This window comes from Sodiomyces alcalophilus (assembly GCF_042370955.1).
Source record: "Sodiomyces alcalophilus JCM 7366 unplaced genomic scaffold ACRALscaffold_3, whole genome shotgun sequence".
Lineage (NCBI taxonomy): Eukaryota > Fungi > Ascomycota > Sordariomycetes > Glomerellales > Plectosphaerellaceae > Sodiomyces > Sodiomyces alcalophilus.
Window position 1 is genome coordinate 658,060 of NW_027263534.1, and position 15,603 is coordinate 673,662.

General features: G+C 56.2%; 5 protein-coding genes and 1 non-coding gene across 6 annotated transcripts; 4 read left to right on the forward strand and 2 right to left on the reverse strand.

The window, feature by feature from the left end:
* Positions 1-38: 38 nt before the first annotated feature.
* Positions 39-3,084, forward strand: ACRALDRAFT_1062410 (uncharacterized protein). Its single transcript, XM_071016604.1, has 3 exons — positions 39-740; positions 847-2,319; positions 2,393-3,084. Exons 1-3 carry the CDS (start codon positions 672-674, stop codon positions 2,504-2,506), a joined length of 1,656 nt encoding a protein of 551 aa, XP_070875744.1. The 5' UTR covers positions 39-671; the 3' UTR covers positions 2,507-3,084.
* A 1,336-nt stretch (positions 3,085-4,420) lies between these two features.
* Positions 4,421-6,561, forward strand: ACRALDRAFT_2058474 (uncharacterized protein). The gene has a single exon (XM_071021845.1). The coding sequence runs from the start codon at positions 4,755-4,757 to the stop codon at positions 5,934-5,936; it is 1,182 nt and encodes a 393-aa protein (XP_070875745.1). The 5' UTR covers positions 4,421-4,754; the 3' UTR covers positions 5,937-6,561.
* Positions 6,562-6,947: 386 nt separating this feature from the next.
* On the reverse strand, positions 6,948-7,029 carry ACRALDRAFT_t130. The gene has a single exon. It is a non-coding gene; the product is annotated as a tRNA-Asp (tRNA).
* A 1,082-nt stretch (positions 7,030-8,111) lies between these two features.
* ACRALDRAFT_2102665 (uncharacterized protein) lies at positions 8,112-9,843 on the forward strand (the record flags this gene model as incomplete). Its single annotated transcript, XM_071023110.1, has 3 exons — positions 8,112-9,518; positions 9,592-9,744; positions 9,814-9,843. The coding sequence occupies 3 exons, from the start codon at positions 8,112-8,114 to the stop codon at positions 9,841-9,843; spliced, it is 1,590 nt and encodes a 529-aa protein (XP_070875746.1).
* Positions 9,844-11,383: 1,540 nt separating this feature from the next.
* On the forward strand, positions 11,384-14,727 carry ACRALDRAFT_1048983 (uncharacterized protein). Its single transcript, XM_071015567.1, has 3 exons — positions 11,384-11,833; positions 11,887-13,791; positions 13,848-14,727. Exons 1-3 carry the CDS (start codon positions 11,478-11,480, stop codon positions 13,927-13,929), a joined length of 2,343 nt encoding a protein of 780 aa, XP_070875747.1. The 5' UTR covers positions 11,384-11,477; the 3' UTR covers positions 13,930-14,727.
* ACRALDRAFT_1080861 (uncharacterized protein) lies at positions 14,244-15,224 on the reverse strand (the record flags this gene model as incomplete). The annotated part of the gene is made up of 1 exon (XM_071019081.1): positions 14,244-15,224. The coding sequence occupies one exon, from the start codon at positions 15,222-15,224 to the stop codon at positions 14,244-14,246; it is 981 nt and encodes a 326-aa protein (XP_070875748.1).
* Positions 15,225-15,603: the final 379 nt, after the last annotated feature.

A 15,603-nucleotide genomic window follows, 5' to 3' on the forward strand; every position in this document is an offset into this window, starting at 1 on the left:
ATTCGTGCGTACTTCGTACAACGCACCTACCGCAACGTCACCAGTTTACCGAATACTCGACTGTAGAAAGTGTCAAATCAGACCATTCTTCATGCACTCATAAGGCACTGGTATTGCCAACTAATCACATGAGGTTGCGGCGGTTGGGGGCGGGCGGGCGGTAGCAGCAGCCGCAAAGCCATCCAGGAAGGAATCCGACACTACAACCTCACAACATTACAGTCGGGCAGTAGGTGCTTTTCGGTTTAGTCTGGCGGCTTCATCCCGGTATCAATCCCTTGGCCAAACCTTAGGTGGCACTGCAACAAGCTGCCCAGTTCCACTTCCCCCGTTCCCCTCCCCCCCTCCCCCGTTGTCGCGGGCCGGTGGCGTTCATGTCGCACCTTGTCAGGGTCCGTTTTTAGATGGCCTCTCATTGCCTTCGATCCGGGGTGCCTCATGCTCCGTTCCCCAGAAAGGATCCTGGTATTGGACGTCGTTTTGGCGAAAGCATGGGGAACAGAAAGAAAAATCATAAATGGTCCTTGTCACCCAGCTCTCATCCGCAGTTTTTCTTCTCTCCCAGCACTGTTGTTACCCGCGCGTTCCCCCTTGATCTGGGTTTCTTTTCAAAAACGGCAGTGTAAAGACCTGGACCCGAGAGCCTACGACTCGGCGTTGCCTCATCAGCCATGGCGGACGAAAAGAATGACATCTCGGGCGCTGTCCTGTCGCCCGATAACGCGATGTCCGATGAGAAGGTAAAGAAGAAGAAAGGGAACGAGAAGAAAATACACGTTATTGTTTTTCTGTTGGTGGTGGACCAGTGGTGGATGGAACAAACGACCATGGCTAACAGTCTCGCAGAAGGACATCCAGGTGGCTGTCATCAAGGGCGACGAGGCCTTTGGAGAAGCCATGATCAAGGAACCCCCCTACGCCTGGAGCAGGCCGCAAATCCTCATCTACGCCTTCTCCGTCGTCGGTTTCTTCTGCTCCACCATGAACGGGTACGACGGCTCGCTCATCAACAACCTCCTCCAGAACCCCTGGTTCAAAGAGCGCTACGGCGTCGAGAACACCGGCCTCTGGACCGGTATCGTCTCGTCCATGTACCAGATTGGTGGCGTCGTCGCTCTCCCCTTTGTCGGCCCCGCCATTGACACCTGGGGCCGCCGCATCGGCATGTTCATCGGAGCCTCCATCATCATCATCGGCACCTGCATCCAGGCCACCGCCAACGAGGCCGATCAGTTCATGGGCGGCCGCTTCCTCCTCGGTTTCGGCGTCTCCATCGCCGCTGCCGCCGGCCCCATGTACGTCATCGAGATCAACCACCCGGCCTACCGCGGCGTCGTCGGCGCCATGTACAACACCCTCTGGTTCTCCGGCAGCATCCTGGCCGCCGGCGCCGCCCGCGGCGCCATTGTCGATTTCCCCGGCGACGCCTCCTGGCGCCTCATCACCTGGCTGCAGTGCCTCTTCGCCGGCCTCATCTGCCTCTTCTGCCTGTTCCTCCCCGAGTCCCCCCGCTGGCTCTACGTCAACAACAAGACCCAGGCCGCCCGGGACATGCTTACGCGCTACCACGGCCTGGGCAACCCGGACTCGGTCTGGGTGTCGCTCCAGATGAACGAGTACGAGGAGCTCCTCGACCTGGACGGCGCCGACAAGCGCTGGTGGGACTACCGCGCCCTCTTCCGCGACCGTCCCTCGGTCTACCGCCTCGCCTGCAACATCACCCTCTCCATCTTTGGCCAGTGGGCCGGCAACGCCGTGCTGTCCTACTTCCTCTCGTCCGTCCTCGACACCGCCGGCTACTACCACCACATCGAGCAGCACAACATCACCCTCATCAACTCGTGCCAGCAGTTCATCTGCGCCATCTTCGGCGCCCTGCTCGTCGACCGCGTCGGCCGCCGCCCGCTCCTCCTCTTCTCCTTCACCGGCTGCACCGTCATCTGGCTCGGCATGACCGTCGCCTCGGGCGTCCTGGCCCAGTCGCAGATTGGCGTCCATGACGACGGCAAACCCATCTTCGACAACCCGGCCGCCTCGCGGGCCTGCCTCGCCATGGTTTTCATGTTCGGCTCCATCTACTCGGTCGGCATCACTCCGCTCCAGGCCCTCTACCCGGTCGAGGTCCTCTCCTTCGAGATGCGCGCCAAGGGCATGGCCTTTTCCTCTCTCGCCGTCAACGCCGCCGGCCTGCTCAACCAGTTTGCCTGGCCCGTGTCCATGGAGGTCCTCGCCTGGCGCACCTACATCATCTTCACCGTGTGGGATGCCATCCAGGTCGTCGTCATTTACTTCCTCTTGCCCGAGACCAAGGGCCGCACGGTAAGACGATGCTCCACCCGCCTCCCACATTCTACCGTTTACATGCTGACTCTCTCTCTCTCTGTGTGTACAGCTCGAAGAACTCGACGAGGTGTTCCAGGCCAAGAATCCCGTCAAGCACTCCCTCCAGAAGAAGAAGATTGGCGTCACCGAGACTGGCGAGGTGGTCAACGTGGAGAGTGCCTAAGAGGGCTCGGGCATGTAATGCATATAACCTCGAGACCACTGGCCGTTCCCGCGAGGGCACTCGAACGAGCTGTCGGCCAGTTTCAATTCCTATATACATGTGCGCTCGATACATCTGCGCTTGTATTTCATAATAGCACGTTTCGATGGAACGTGCGAGTCGACTATATTCCATAATTGAATTGATTCCCTGTTCCGGGAAATAGATCAGTCCCAGTCCCATTTTAAGCGTGATGCATGAAGACGACCGAATGATTATCGCAGATCGCTCCCCGAGTTTGAACTTGCGATTGAGGCCTGGATCTTTTGTAGGACGCAACTCGACGTGATTCCTTTGCTCTGCCAACAAAAGACGCATGACACCTCCACGTCACTCATTCCGCGTTTCAGTGCGGTGTTCTTGACTTTCCCAGCGTCGCACCCACCCCCGTCTACTCTGCGCATATCGAAAACATTGTGAAGATATATGAGTTGACTGGGCGACCTGTTGCTTCCAAACAAAACGAAATAGATTCGCCCGCAAAGTTGGGCTTGGGATTCCGGCGTAGCACTTCTGTGGGAGGATAGCGGCTGAAGCGGAATTCGCAAGAGGAAAAGTTAGGAAAGGAAAAGAACAGAAGAGCATAAACATGACGACTACTTTGAGGCTTTTGCTCTCGGGGGTTACAGCCTAGACCCATAAGGGACCGCCGAGAGTGTCCATGGACTGTGCTTCTCTAATCCGTTTGTAGCCCAGCTTACCTATATGGCCAGCTCGTGAGGTGCTGGCTAGAGCTGTCGATTATTATGTATAGCAGCAGCAGCAAAAGAGACCAAGGAGACCTGCATATTTCTGCCGGAATCTCAACAATCTCATCCATCGTTCACACGACGGGCATGACTTTGATTGGTGTTATTGTCACCGCTGTTACCGTACATTTCGTAAACACTTCGTACCTGGGTTTGTATGCTATGACGTCGAATATCGTTGGTAACAGGGTTTCTATATATAGAACCCCACTATGGGGCTGTGCGTTACATAAGAAGGCTGAGGATGTGCCGAGAGAAGGGTAGGTACTACTAAATATGTACTTTCTTAGTAATTACCTCACACATTCATCTTACATAGGTACGAAGTATACGAATATGGTCCCTTTGCACGTGGCGCATCCGTTGAGAGGCCAGTACCCACTGCGACAGCACGGGGAAAATGAGCTTTCATGAAATGATCCTCGGGGAGTCCTTAATATGTTACTCTGTACGTGATACCAGAGAAGAGTGAAGCAAGGGAAGTGAAAAGTCTGTGGAGGCCTACATCGCTGTGGTGCCGAGGATCCTCATCTCCCAGTTGTACACAAAATAACGAGACATTCGAGAAAATCGGATCTTGACGCGTTCAGCGACGGAATAGTGGCGGAGGTAACCGACAAACGCATGTGTGTTGGGCTGAGGTGGAGCTGCAAAGTCCATTCCCGTTTAGTCTTAGCGCACCGACCTTAACGAGGATGACATGGATTTGAGAGCTTGGCAGCTTACCGTGGTAATATTCTTGGGTTTCAGGAACCACCCTCCATTCCTCTTCCGTACAGGCTTCTGCGGCGACCTGGGGGGAAAAGGGGAGATATCAAGTGAGCAGTAATCCACACTTCACATTCACAGTAAGGTCTCCTATGGGACATGATACTACCTAAGTACGAATAAGCACATCTGATAGCTCAGGTAAGGTAAGGAGGTACCTACTGTGGGTAATCGATAGCTAACACTAAAGTGGCTGTGATAGGCTGGAAAAGTGGACGGGGCTGGGTAACGGCTGCGCCACCTTAACCGGGTGAAATGGCGATTGACACGAATGATAGCCGGGAGGCCGCGTACAACAAGGGGCCAACGTAACCTACGCTTGTACGTTGTATCTACCCAAACAGCCCAAACACGGGATCCGTCGCCTAGCTTTTATAAAACCAGCCGATGCCCTGCCCTGCATAGCAACCACTGCCCATCATCTTTCGTTGTCATCTCCGTCGCTGTCATCTTTCTTCCTTATCCCGTGTCTTTCTTCGTCCTTACACCTCGGTTTGGGTTCTCTTCTCCCAGTTACACCAGAGAATCAACCAGGTACCACTCGTTTACACGCACCTGCCTCCATCGACGACGTCAGTCACAAACCTAGGTATTGAGAGGACAACACTGGGACAACAACGCACCAAAGAAGATACGCAAAAGAACGGTCCATTCTTCGTTTCTCGCACAGTCGCCCGCAAAACATTACCAAAATGAATGCCGGACGCTTCCTTTGCGTGGCTTTGCCATTCATCCTCTCCATCGCCTCATTGGCCTTCCTGCTGGCCTCCACCTTGGCCGGTATCACGGCCAAGGGCCTGTATCTCTTCAGCGTCGACGTGTCGGAGCTCCAGATCAGCCCCGCCAACATTGTGGATCAACTGCGCGGCAGCGGCTGGGAGGACTTTTTGCCCGACGACGTTAACCTTGACGACGTCAATCTTGACGATGTCAATCTTGACAACGTGAACCTCGACGACGTCAATCCCGACAACCTCCCCGACAACCTCCCCGACAATCTCCCCGACAACGTCAATCCCTCCGACATAATCAACAACAAACGCCAAAACTCGCCCCTGGACCGCAACATCACCGCCGAGGACCTCGGCCTGGAGGACGTGTACTACGTCAACATCTGGAACTACTGCACCGTCGACGCCGACGGCGAGCGCGAGTGCATCGACTCGCGCTTCAACTGGGCCAACGACGAGCTCAACACCACCTTCCTCCGCACCGTGGGCGACATCTCCGGCAACGCCATCGAGCTCCCCGACGAGATGGAGTCGGCCCTGGACCTCTTCAAGACGGTGTCGCGCTGGACCCAGATTGTCTACCTGATCGCGTTCGGCGCCCTGGGCCTGTCCATCCTCTGCGGCATCTTCGCCAACTTCACCCGCGTCATGTCGTGCGTCACCTGGGTCCTCGCCCTCTTCGCCTCGGCCGCCGTCGTCGCCGTCGCCGCCCTGACCACCTCCATGGCCGCCGTCGCCGTCGGCGCCATCGAAACCGGCGCCGCCGACCTCTCGGGCGTCTCGGGCGTCGAGGCCGAGTTTAACACCACATTCCTCGGCCTCGTCTGGGCCGCCGCCGCATGCGCCATCGCCGCTGCCGTCTTTTGGCTCTTCACCATCTGCTGCTGCGCCCCGGACCGCTCCTCCCGCCGCGAGCGCCGCGGCAGCCGCGACTACAGCGACAAGTACTTCCCCCCCGGCAGCAGCGTTGGCGTCGGTGGCGGCGTCGGCGGCGTCAACAACGCCGGCACGTACCAGCCCCTGCCGTCTCCCGACCACCAGGGCCTCTACACCCAGCAGACGGCTACCCAGTACGGTGCGCCGCGCTATCCCGATGCGACTCGCTCCGATATGGCCTACGAGCCTTACTCGCACCGCGTGTAAAGGGGGTTTGCTCCTTTCTATGCGCCACGGGCGAGACGTGTTAGGGCGAGTCTATCCTTTGGCAGGGCGTTGAAGGCGTTTTTCTATGTGCCGGACCCTCGGAAGGGCTTTCTTTGGAATTGGGTGTTTGCTTTTGCATCACTTTTTAAGCATGATTTCTTTTTTGTACGATGGGATAGTCCGACATCTCATGGACGCAGAGGATTACGAGATTCCAATCTCGATTGGGATTACCAGGCAGTTTACGATGAAAGCGACGTTTGTTATGGTATGGAGTGTATGTGTGGCAGATAGACGGGTTCCCTACCGGGGATGAATGAATAAAGGGACCCATGAATGATCACAGACTTGGCCAAACAATTGTCGCTCCTTGGCTCAGTTGTCGATATTCAATTTCTATACGACGCACCACCTAATTATGTATACCTTAGCATAACTAGTATCTCTCCAGGGCGCTCGGCATCTTCCTCGGTCGAACGAGGGCAGCACTTCCTGGGAGTTTAGAATGCTACTCATCTACATCGGATCACCTTGGTGACACCGTCAATCGCCAGGCGAAGACCGCTTGAAGTAGTACTCATCAATGCACCTTGAATGTCTGACGAATTCAATCCATCGCTCCCACAGCCACGATCATATGATAATAGGACGACAGTCTCCCAATAGGTTGTACATCCACGTACGAAGTAGACGAACAAAAAATCCACTCTGGTCAGACTCGAGAACAATCGTCTTCACCATTTGACACTCGGTTCCGAGGGCAAGACGCATTGGCTTTACCGATACATACATGTGGCCTGACTATGCCAATCTCGTACGAGTTTCAAGTAAAATGCCTGGGTAATCAGCGTGTCCACTCACTTAAAACCCAGGTGTGGTCGTGGGGCTATCGGGGAATGACATCAAAAGTTCCCAATATTAGTAACAATCATACAGGGAAAAAAAAAAAAAAAAAAAAAAAAAAAAAAAAAAAAAAAGAAAAAGGAAAAAGACAAAAAAGATAATGTAATGCTCTCTGACGGGGAATTGAACCCCGGTCTCCAGCGGATTGTCGTTTGACAAGCTGGCATACTAACCACTATACGATCAAAGACTTGTCTTATTTGTTGAAAGTTGGTCCGGTGGATCGTCCTATATACCCTGCCATCTTCCCCACTGCTGTCCTGGAACGATGCTCAGCTTACTTCGTAATTAGAACCTGTTGTAACTCGTCCAACTTTCTGATTTCTCAAGTCAAACGAAAAGTTTCTTGTGGTTCAACTATCTGGGCCAGTCTAGGCCACCTCAGGATGCATCTAGTCAGCGCATTGATACCATAACTGCCATGATCCACCGATCGTCCACTCTGTTATGGAGCATGTACAACGTACATATGCTTGATAACTCGGCAGTGAGACAGCCGTCAATGGCATTCGAACACCCTGTGAGCGGTGGAAGCAGCGGTGGAAGCAATGTGCGAATGCAGGACTGCCACAGAGATCCTTGACCCGATTGGTTCTGTTGGCTGCACTAACCCCACTACCCACTCACCGATACGTCCAAGTATCTGGAGTTACTTCCTGCCCAAGTACCTTATTAGCCACTCTACCGTCGGCCTACCTTAGTGTCCTCCAGGTTTGTGGTCCAAGTTCTAACTGGACAAGGCTGACGCCGAAACGTGACGCAGATTCATCTTCCCATCTTCCTTCTCCCACCACTCCACACACACCGCACCAAAACGTTCACCTTCTGACGACTCGGCTCAAAACCCATCAAAACTGCCCGACCAAGAATATCCCAGACTCTTGGTATCGACCAAAACGAATCAACCGCATCCCTCACACCTTTTCATTTCTGATACCTCGATAGCTTTCTCCGGCTCCCCGCCGCTCTCGTCGGCCGTAAACCAGCTTTTAGATCGTCCCCTTCAAGTTACGAAATTGGACGCCACAACTCGCCGTCGTTCCTCCCCTCACTCTCGATTCTACTACGTTCTTGATAATATCTTTTACCCTCCTTAACACTCCGTCGAGCAAGTGGCATACTTTATCGGCTTTCGCCCCCCTCCCTTGCCGTCATCATCGGCTTCGTGGGCAAAGACGTACCTGCGAAAACCGACCCTGCATTGGCACGCAAAGTTCACAACTCCCCCAGCTTCACGTCGCTGATACACCGGATCGAAGAGCCAAGGACGTGATGGGGAATCAGCCGTCCAAGGACAAGGGCTCCAAGGACGGACCCGATGACTTCAAGTCGTATCCATCTTTTTCTCGATCCGACACGCGAGAATCCACCCGATCGTTCCGCTCCCTCCGGTCCAAGATCCCTGGCGGGGGCAACAAATCGAGCGGCAGCAGCACCGACAGCCCCAGGGCGTCCCTCTCTGCCGCGAATGGAAATGGAAATGGAAACGGGGACGAAAAATCCGATGCAGCCTCGGTAAAGTCGGGCAAGAGTAACCCCTCGGTCACTTCCCGCGCTAGCCGAACCGACTCGGTGACAAGCCCGTCCCAGTCGGCCATCGCCGAACCCGATTCCCCCATTGAAGACGACCAGCCGCCCCCGTCGCCGGTTCACCATACCAGTTCGAATGGCCTGCACGACGTGAGTGCCGCCCAGGCATCCGGCGAGGTCGACCACGTGTCGGACCAACCGCCCTGCGCCAGCGCCAGCCTGAACACCCATCTGCAAGCGCCCGGGAAGTCCATCCTCGTCGAATCGGACGCCGTCATCCCCATCATCCAGACGGCGTCGGCCGAAAACAACAACTCGGACGACAACCCGGGCATGGGCGACATCAACGATATTGATCTGGACGACTTCATCAAGCGTCTCCTGGATGCGGCCTACGCCGGAAAGGTGACCAAGTCGGTCTGTCTCAAGAACGCCGAGATTACTGCCATCTGCCAGCGTGCGCGGGAAGTGTTTTTGACCCAGCCGTCTCTCCTCGAGCTCGACGCGCCCGTCAAAATCGTCGGCGACGTCCATGGCCAGTTTACCGATCTCATCCGCATGTTCGAGATGTGCGGCTTCCCGCCGTCGTCCAACTACCTTTTCCTGGGCGATTACGTCGACCGCGGCAAGCAGTCTCTCGAGACGATCCTCCTCTTGCTCTGTTACAAGCTCAAGTTCCCCAACAATTTCTTCCTGCTCCGCGGGAACCACGAGTGCGCCAACGTGACGCGCGTCTATGGGTTCTACGACGAATGCAAGCGGCGCTGTAACGTCAAGATTTGGAAGACATTCATCGACTGCTTCAACACGCTCCCCATTGCCGCCATCGTGGCCGGCAAGATCTTTTGCGTTCATGGCGGCCTTTCGCCGGCGCTGAACCACATGGACGACATTCGAAACATTGCACGGCCCACCGACATCCCCGACTATGGTCTCCTGAACGATCTGGTGTGGGCTGATCCGGCCGAGATGGAGAGCGACTGGGAGGCCAACGAACGAGGCGTCAGCTACTGCTTTGGCAAGAACGTCATAGAAGACTTTTTGGCCAAGCACGACTTTGACCTGATCTGCCGGGCGCACATGGTAGTCGAGGACGGCTACGAGTTTTTTACGGATCGGCTGTTGGTGACGGTGTTTAGCGCACCCAATGTGAGTATTGTGCCGAGATTTGACAAGTTTTGTCCAGTCCTTGCTATCCACATACTAACTGACGCATTTGCAGTACTGCGGCGAGTTTGATAACTGGGGCGCCGTCATGTCTGTTTCGTCCGAGTTGCTCTGCAGCTTTGAGCTCTTGAAGCCTCTCGACTCGAGTGCACTGAAGAGTCACATCAAGAAGGGAAGGAACAAGAGGCAGAGCATGCTGAACAGTCCTGTAAGTTTTGCCGTTTTGTCTTCCGGTCAACTGTCTGGCCCAGCAGCAAGCTGACTTTAAATTCAACAGCCGGCCCGCGTTATACCCCAGAGCGTCTAGAAAGCGCAAAGGGAACCGAGTCGATTCGCAGCCATCACGGCATGAACCGTGCGACATGGAAACACAACATGCCTGTACCAAGAACACCTCCGCGAGGCAAGGCAGACATTATGAGAACGCGCGAAGCAACAGAACAAGGGCCAGACTGGAAAAGGATGGCCGGGTCCGTCCCACTCTCCTCTACTTGAGCACCCTCGGCTGGTGGAAGTCCCCGAGGGCAAAGGGAGGGGAGCAGAAAAAAGCAGAATCGACAAGACCACCTGCGGCGCGTCCATTTTGTGTGGCGTGAAAACCACATAACTGGACAGTCTCTGGGAGGTTCAGTTGTTTTCCGACAATCGACTGGCCCCAAGCAACAAGAGTGAGAACGCCGGAAGTCAGGTCAGGTCTTCCACCGTCTTGGGCTTCGGCGAGACGATGCGCCCCCGGTTGTTTGAACAAGCACGAGTAAATGGTCGTGGCAGAAGAATGTCAAGGGACGGTGCCGCGGCCTTCCTTCCCTATGAGAGCAGCAGGCGACCAGGTACGAGCGTGAACCAGACGGATATTCGTGCCAGATATCAGTGCCATGCTTGGTTTGGTTGGGGCGTTTTCTTGCTTCTTTCTTCTTTTTGAACCCACACTCTCTCTATTATTATTATTTTCAGGCGACGACCATGCCTCCATGGCCTGGATAAGTTTATGGTAAAGGCGAGCACGTAGCTTTGGGTGTTTATATCTTTTCAGGAGTGATCATTTTTTTTTCTGGTTTTATTTGTTATCAAGTCGGAACAGACATGGATCGAACCCCACGGTGGACGGACCAAAAGGCCCTGGAAACTTCTTTTGTACACTTTGCCACTGGGACAGTTATACCGAGCTTCTCTTCTCATTGTATACGGATGGGCCTCGCCCGATGGGAGGTGTTCTTCGTGACCTTTCGGCCGTTCTTTGTGGCTGCCGTTGTCCATGGTAGGGCCACTCGCGTACGTACTTCGTAGCTTGGTACCTCGGGTTGAGGTACTGACTGTACTGGCTGTACTTGTGGAGGGGCGAAAGGGCGCCGGTGCTGTGGCTGGAGCGTTTGCCCCTCCACTGACGGCAGTGCCCCGCCTCGACTCTTCCATTGGGTAAGATACGTACCGGAATTAGGATAGTGTAGGTACTTCCTTCCGTGTCTTCCGTCCGAATCGTAACTTGCATCGAAATTTGAGCCACAGCTTTGATCGTCACAACAACGATTTTTGGACAGGTCTTTTTTCCTTTTTTTTTTTTCCTTTTTTTTTTTTTTTTTTCGTTTTTTCCCCTTCTGGACACTTCTTACTGCCGAGAATTGAGCGACAACACTTCTATCCAACGACTGAGATTCTTAGCCAGGTCGGTCCCAACAAACCGGGATGGTTTCTTCCTTGTTCCCTCACTGACTAGCAAATAGACTCAAGTGGGAAGCTTAGGAAGCCTGGGATAGGCAGAGATTTTCGTGAAAGACGAGAGGAGGATTTTGAGCCCCACCTCCCAGCTATCGCATTCGCCAAGTCTTCACACACTATACTGTCGAGGGCGGAGCTTTAGGGAACACCTTATGTCCTAGCCCGTCTCATCTTGGTTCGCTCTCACAACGCATCTTCTCCCTACAGCCATACCGATAGCGGACAATGGACGGCCACCAATCCCCAGCACGCGATGGGTCGCCCGGCGAGCGAGCTACGAAGCGCCTCAAGATGGATGACTCGTTGACATCGCAACCTAGTGGTGCCGATGCTGCTGCTTCCGCTACGCCAAACGGTGATCGTGCCAATGGAGCATCGGAGAAAGCTTCTGAAGCCACAGCACCTGAACCAGGCAATCCCGCCGTTAGTGGTGCTGATACCACCATGGCCGACGCAGGGAGCGCGTCTGAGCACCAGGCCGCTCAACCCGCCGCTCCTGGGGCGGAGGTAGTTCAGACAAATTCCACCGAGCCCAGTAAAGACGCCAGGGATCGTGGTGGCGTGGCTCCTGTAAAGGCCGAGTTCGTCTTCACCTCCTCCAGGTCCCAACTTTGTCCGTCTAACCAAGGTACAGATACTTAATAAGACGAGAGCCGCAGGAGTCGCAGGATGCGGTCGTCGATGACGATGCTGCCGAGGGGCGGACGCAGGGCGACGGCGGAGACGAACGGAACCGTGACGGCCGCGACAAACGAAGCAATCGCGAGAAGAAGGCCAGAGGCCAGAACAAGGAGCGCACCTTTGGCCACTTTGATGATGCCATCCGCCTGTGCAACACCCGCGCCTTCTACCCCGAGTTCTCGCCCCGCGAGTGCAAGTTTGGCGATCGATGCAAGATGTCTCACGATCTGCGCAAGTACCTCGAAGAAGGGCGCCGCGCCGATGTGGAGTGCTTCGGCGGGAAATGTCCCGTATTTGAGCAGTGTGGTCGGTGCCCTTCGGGATGGAAGTGCCGGTTCGTCAAGAGCCACATGAAGGAGGTCGAGCACGAAGACGGGCGCAAAGAGCTCGTCCTCCTCGATAACTCGGCACCCGCGACGACCGAGGCTGGTGGCGACGGACCGGAACCGGAACCAGAGGACGAGCGGCCCGGTGTCGTCAACACGGTCGACAGCGCGACCAAGATCGCCCTGAACCGCCGGCGCGTCGACATGTCGGAGCCTGACAAGTACATTACCTGGCTGAACGCCGAGGCGAAGATCACCGACACCATCCACAACCGCCGCAACAGACTGGATGACGCCGACCTGCAGGACCTGCGTGCGCAGTACACCGAGCCCCCGCTGAAGCCGTCCGAGAAGCGGAAACTTTACTTCGGCCCAGACACGCCCGTCTTGGCCCCGCTGACCACGCAGGGCAACCTGCCGTTTCGCCGGCTCTGCGTCGACCTCGGCGCGCAAGTGACCTACTCGGAGATGGCCATGGGCCTCCCGCTCATCCAGGGCAACAAGACCGACTGGGCGCTCCTGAAGGCGCACAAAACCGAAATGGCGCCGCCGACGGTGGACGCCAGCCGCGCCGGCGTGGTCCAGGGCTACGACAACGCCAAGGACGTCCGGTTCGGGGCGCAGATTGCGGCCAACCAGCCGTGGATCGCCATCAAGGCGACCGAGTGCCTCAAGCGCTACGTGCCGGGCCTCCGGGTCATCGACCTCAACTGCGGCTGCCCCATCGACATGGTGTACAAGAGCGGCGGCGGGTCGGGCCTCCTCGAGGCGCACGGCAAGCTGGAACGCATGATCCGCGGCATGAACGCCGTCTCGGGGGAGATCCCCGTCACGGCCAAGATCCGCATGGGCATCAAGACCAACCGGCCCAACGCGACGACGGTGATCAGCAAGCTCGCCTTTGGGGCGCGCGAGACGCGCGACCGGCTGGGGGCGCCGGGGTGCGCGGCGGTCACGCTGCACGGGCGCAGCCGCGAGCAGCGCTACACGAAGCGGGCCGACTGGGGGTACATTGCCGAGTGCGCGGCGCTGATCAAGTCGTACAACGACGAGAAGGACGGGCTGACGGACACGGTCCGCGAGGCGGACGAGTCGACGCTCGCCAACACCAGGGGCGGGAGCATGTTCTTCCTCGGCAACGGCGACTGCTACTCGCACGTCGACTACTTCCGGCACATTGACGAGGCGCGCGTCGACAGCGTCATGATTGGGCGCGGGGCGCTCGTCAAGCCGTGGCTCTTTGAGGAGATTGAGAAGGGCCAGTACCTCGACAAGTCGGCGTCGGAGCGGCTGGCGTACGTTGAGAGGTTTGTCCGGTACGGCCTCGAGGCGTGGGGGTCGGACGAGCTGGGGATCGGGTTCACGAGGCGGTTCCTGCTCGAGTGGCTCAGCTTCACGCACCGATACGTGCCCATTGGCATTCTGGAGCATTTGCCGCCTTCGCTGAACGACCGGCCGCCCATTTACCGTGGCCGGAACGACTTGGAGACGTTGCTGGCGAGCAATAACTACAAGGACTGGATCAAGATTACGTATGTGGTTTTCTTTTCCGCCCATGATGATATTCGATGGTGCTAACCTGCGTTAGCGAGATGTTCCTCGGACCCTGCCACCCCGGCTTCACGTTCCAGCCTAAGCACAAGTCCAACGCCTACGAGGCCGAGGGTTGACCTTGAAGTACAAGGTTTCTCTTATATTGTCGTCACTGGACAAATGTGACGTTGGGAGGTGTCATTCAGGTTCGTGGTCATGACTGATTACGATCATGCTGCTGAACGAACAAGAGGGGAGAAACAAATGACCGCCATGAACATTTACGTTGTGACCTGAATCAAAACAGGCCAATGATGCCCTGGGCTGACACGTCTGTCTATATACCGCTTTGAACCTCCTGAACGACATGCTCATAGACATCATATCGAGAAAACTTCAGCCCCTGACTGTCAATATACATACACATTTACAAGAGAGCCGCCGCTCTCGGCTACAAGTCGGCCGGCCCGTTGATCACGTCCCATTCCGCGTTCTCCAATTCCAATACAAAAACACCCATCTTCCCCCGCCCCTCGGCCATTCTCTGGTATCTCTCCCGTTCACGGCGGGACGTGAGGTGCTTCCGCGCCTTCTTAGCCGCACGGTCTGCGCGCTCATTCCCCTCGACGCCCGTATGGCCCGGAACCCAGTGGAACTCGACCCGGACGCAACGGCTGCAGAGCTGCGCGGTGACGTCCAGAACTGAATCGATGATTACTGCGACGTCGATGTCACCCACCCGAGAAGGGGCCGTGGCGGGGTGGTGGAGCCAGAGCAGGACGTTCTGCGCATCGGTGAAGAGACGGAGGGCGGTAAAGGGACCGTCGGTCTCTTCGTAGTCCTCATCGTAGTCCTCATCGCCGTAGCCTGCGCCGGCGTCGGAGTCCCACTTTCGCGCATCCCATTCCCGGACGGCGAGACGCAAAGCCTCGAGGATGGCGAGCAGTTCGGCGGTATGGGGGTCGTGCAGGCCGCCCAGGATGGCGAAGGCGTGCTCTTTCCATTTCCATCTCGGTATACCACGGCCGGGCGTCGGACACTTGTAGGAGGTGGCGGCCGCTGACGGGGCAAGGGGGTCACGGGGGTTGGGTATCGGGGCGGAGGCGTCGGTCCAGATGATCAGCGGGGCGGGGGGGTTCCGGGTTGGTGAGGGTTCCTCGACGTAGGCTTTCATGGCGGTACGGAGGGCGCGGGAACGGTTGCGGATGGTAATGCTGTATGTTGGGTGGTTGGATCGACCCAGGATGAGCGAGGGGAGGGGGGAAGGGAGTGAGAGGGGAGAGGTAGACGCAGACGATGGGGAGGGACTTGGTCCCGCGAGTTCAGGGTCATGGTGTTTCCGCTGGTTCTGGCCGTCATACTGCTGCTCTATCGCATCGTCTCGACTGGATAGCGGGTATCTAGTCATGAGAGCAACTTGAAGGCTGGTCATCTTGGCACGGCTTTGGTGGTTCCAGGGACCTACGAAGACGACGACAGACTGAAGTGGTGAGTACTCCTAGCTACAGCGAGTAGTGGATATGTAAAAAGGGACGACGAAGATCAGGCCCGTTTGAACAAGGGATCCATTGAAGAATGGGAGAACGAGGAGGGTAACGGCATTTTATAATGCCTTGACGGTTTAACGGCTTGACGGCTTGAGCTTCGACGTGACATGGCCATGTTTAATTGTGGCGGCAACGAGAGTGAGTTTGGTGGCAGAGGAGCCTTTCGAGTTTAAACTTGTGGTAGAGTCACTGGCTGCGAGTGTGAGTTGGACGAGGAGTTGAGTGAGTAGAGGAATCGAGGTGAATGTTGCATTTGTCCAATTC

Bases quoted from the DNA above. Each gene is read 5' to 3' on its own strand.
- ACRALDRAFT_2058474 (XM_071021845.1), top strand. From the start codon at position 4,755: ATGAATGCCGGACGCTTCCTTTGCGTGGCTTTGCCATTCATCCTCTCC.
- ACRALDRAFT_1062410 (XM_071016604.1), top strand. From the start codon at position 672: ATGGCGGACGAAAAGAATGACATCTCGGGCGCTGTCCTGTCGCCCGAT. The intron at 741-846 runs GTAAAGAAGAAG...ACAGTCTCGCAG, and splicing joins ACGCGATGTCCGATGAGAAG to AAGGACATCCAGGTGGCTGT. The intron at 2,320-2,392 runs GTAAGACGATGC...CTGTGTGTACAG, and splicing joins CCGAGACCAAGGGCCGCACG to CTCGAAGAACTCGACGAGGT.
- ACRALDRAFT_1048983 (XM_071015567.1), top strand. From the start codon at position 11,478: ATGGACGGCCACCAATCCCCAGCACGCGATGGGTCGCCCGGCGAGCGA. The intron at 11,834-11,886 runs GTTCGTCTTCAC...ACCAAGGTACAG, and splicing joins GTGGCTCCTGTAAAGGCCGA to ATACTTAATAAGACGAGAGC. The intron at 13,792-13,847 runs GTATGTGGTTTT...AACCTGCGTTAG, and splicing joins AAGGACTGGATCAAGATTAC to CGAGATGTTCCTCGGACCCT.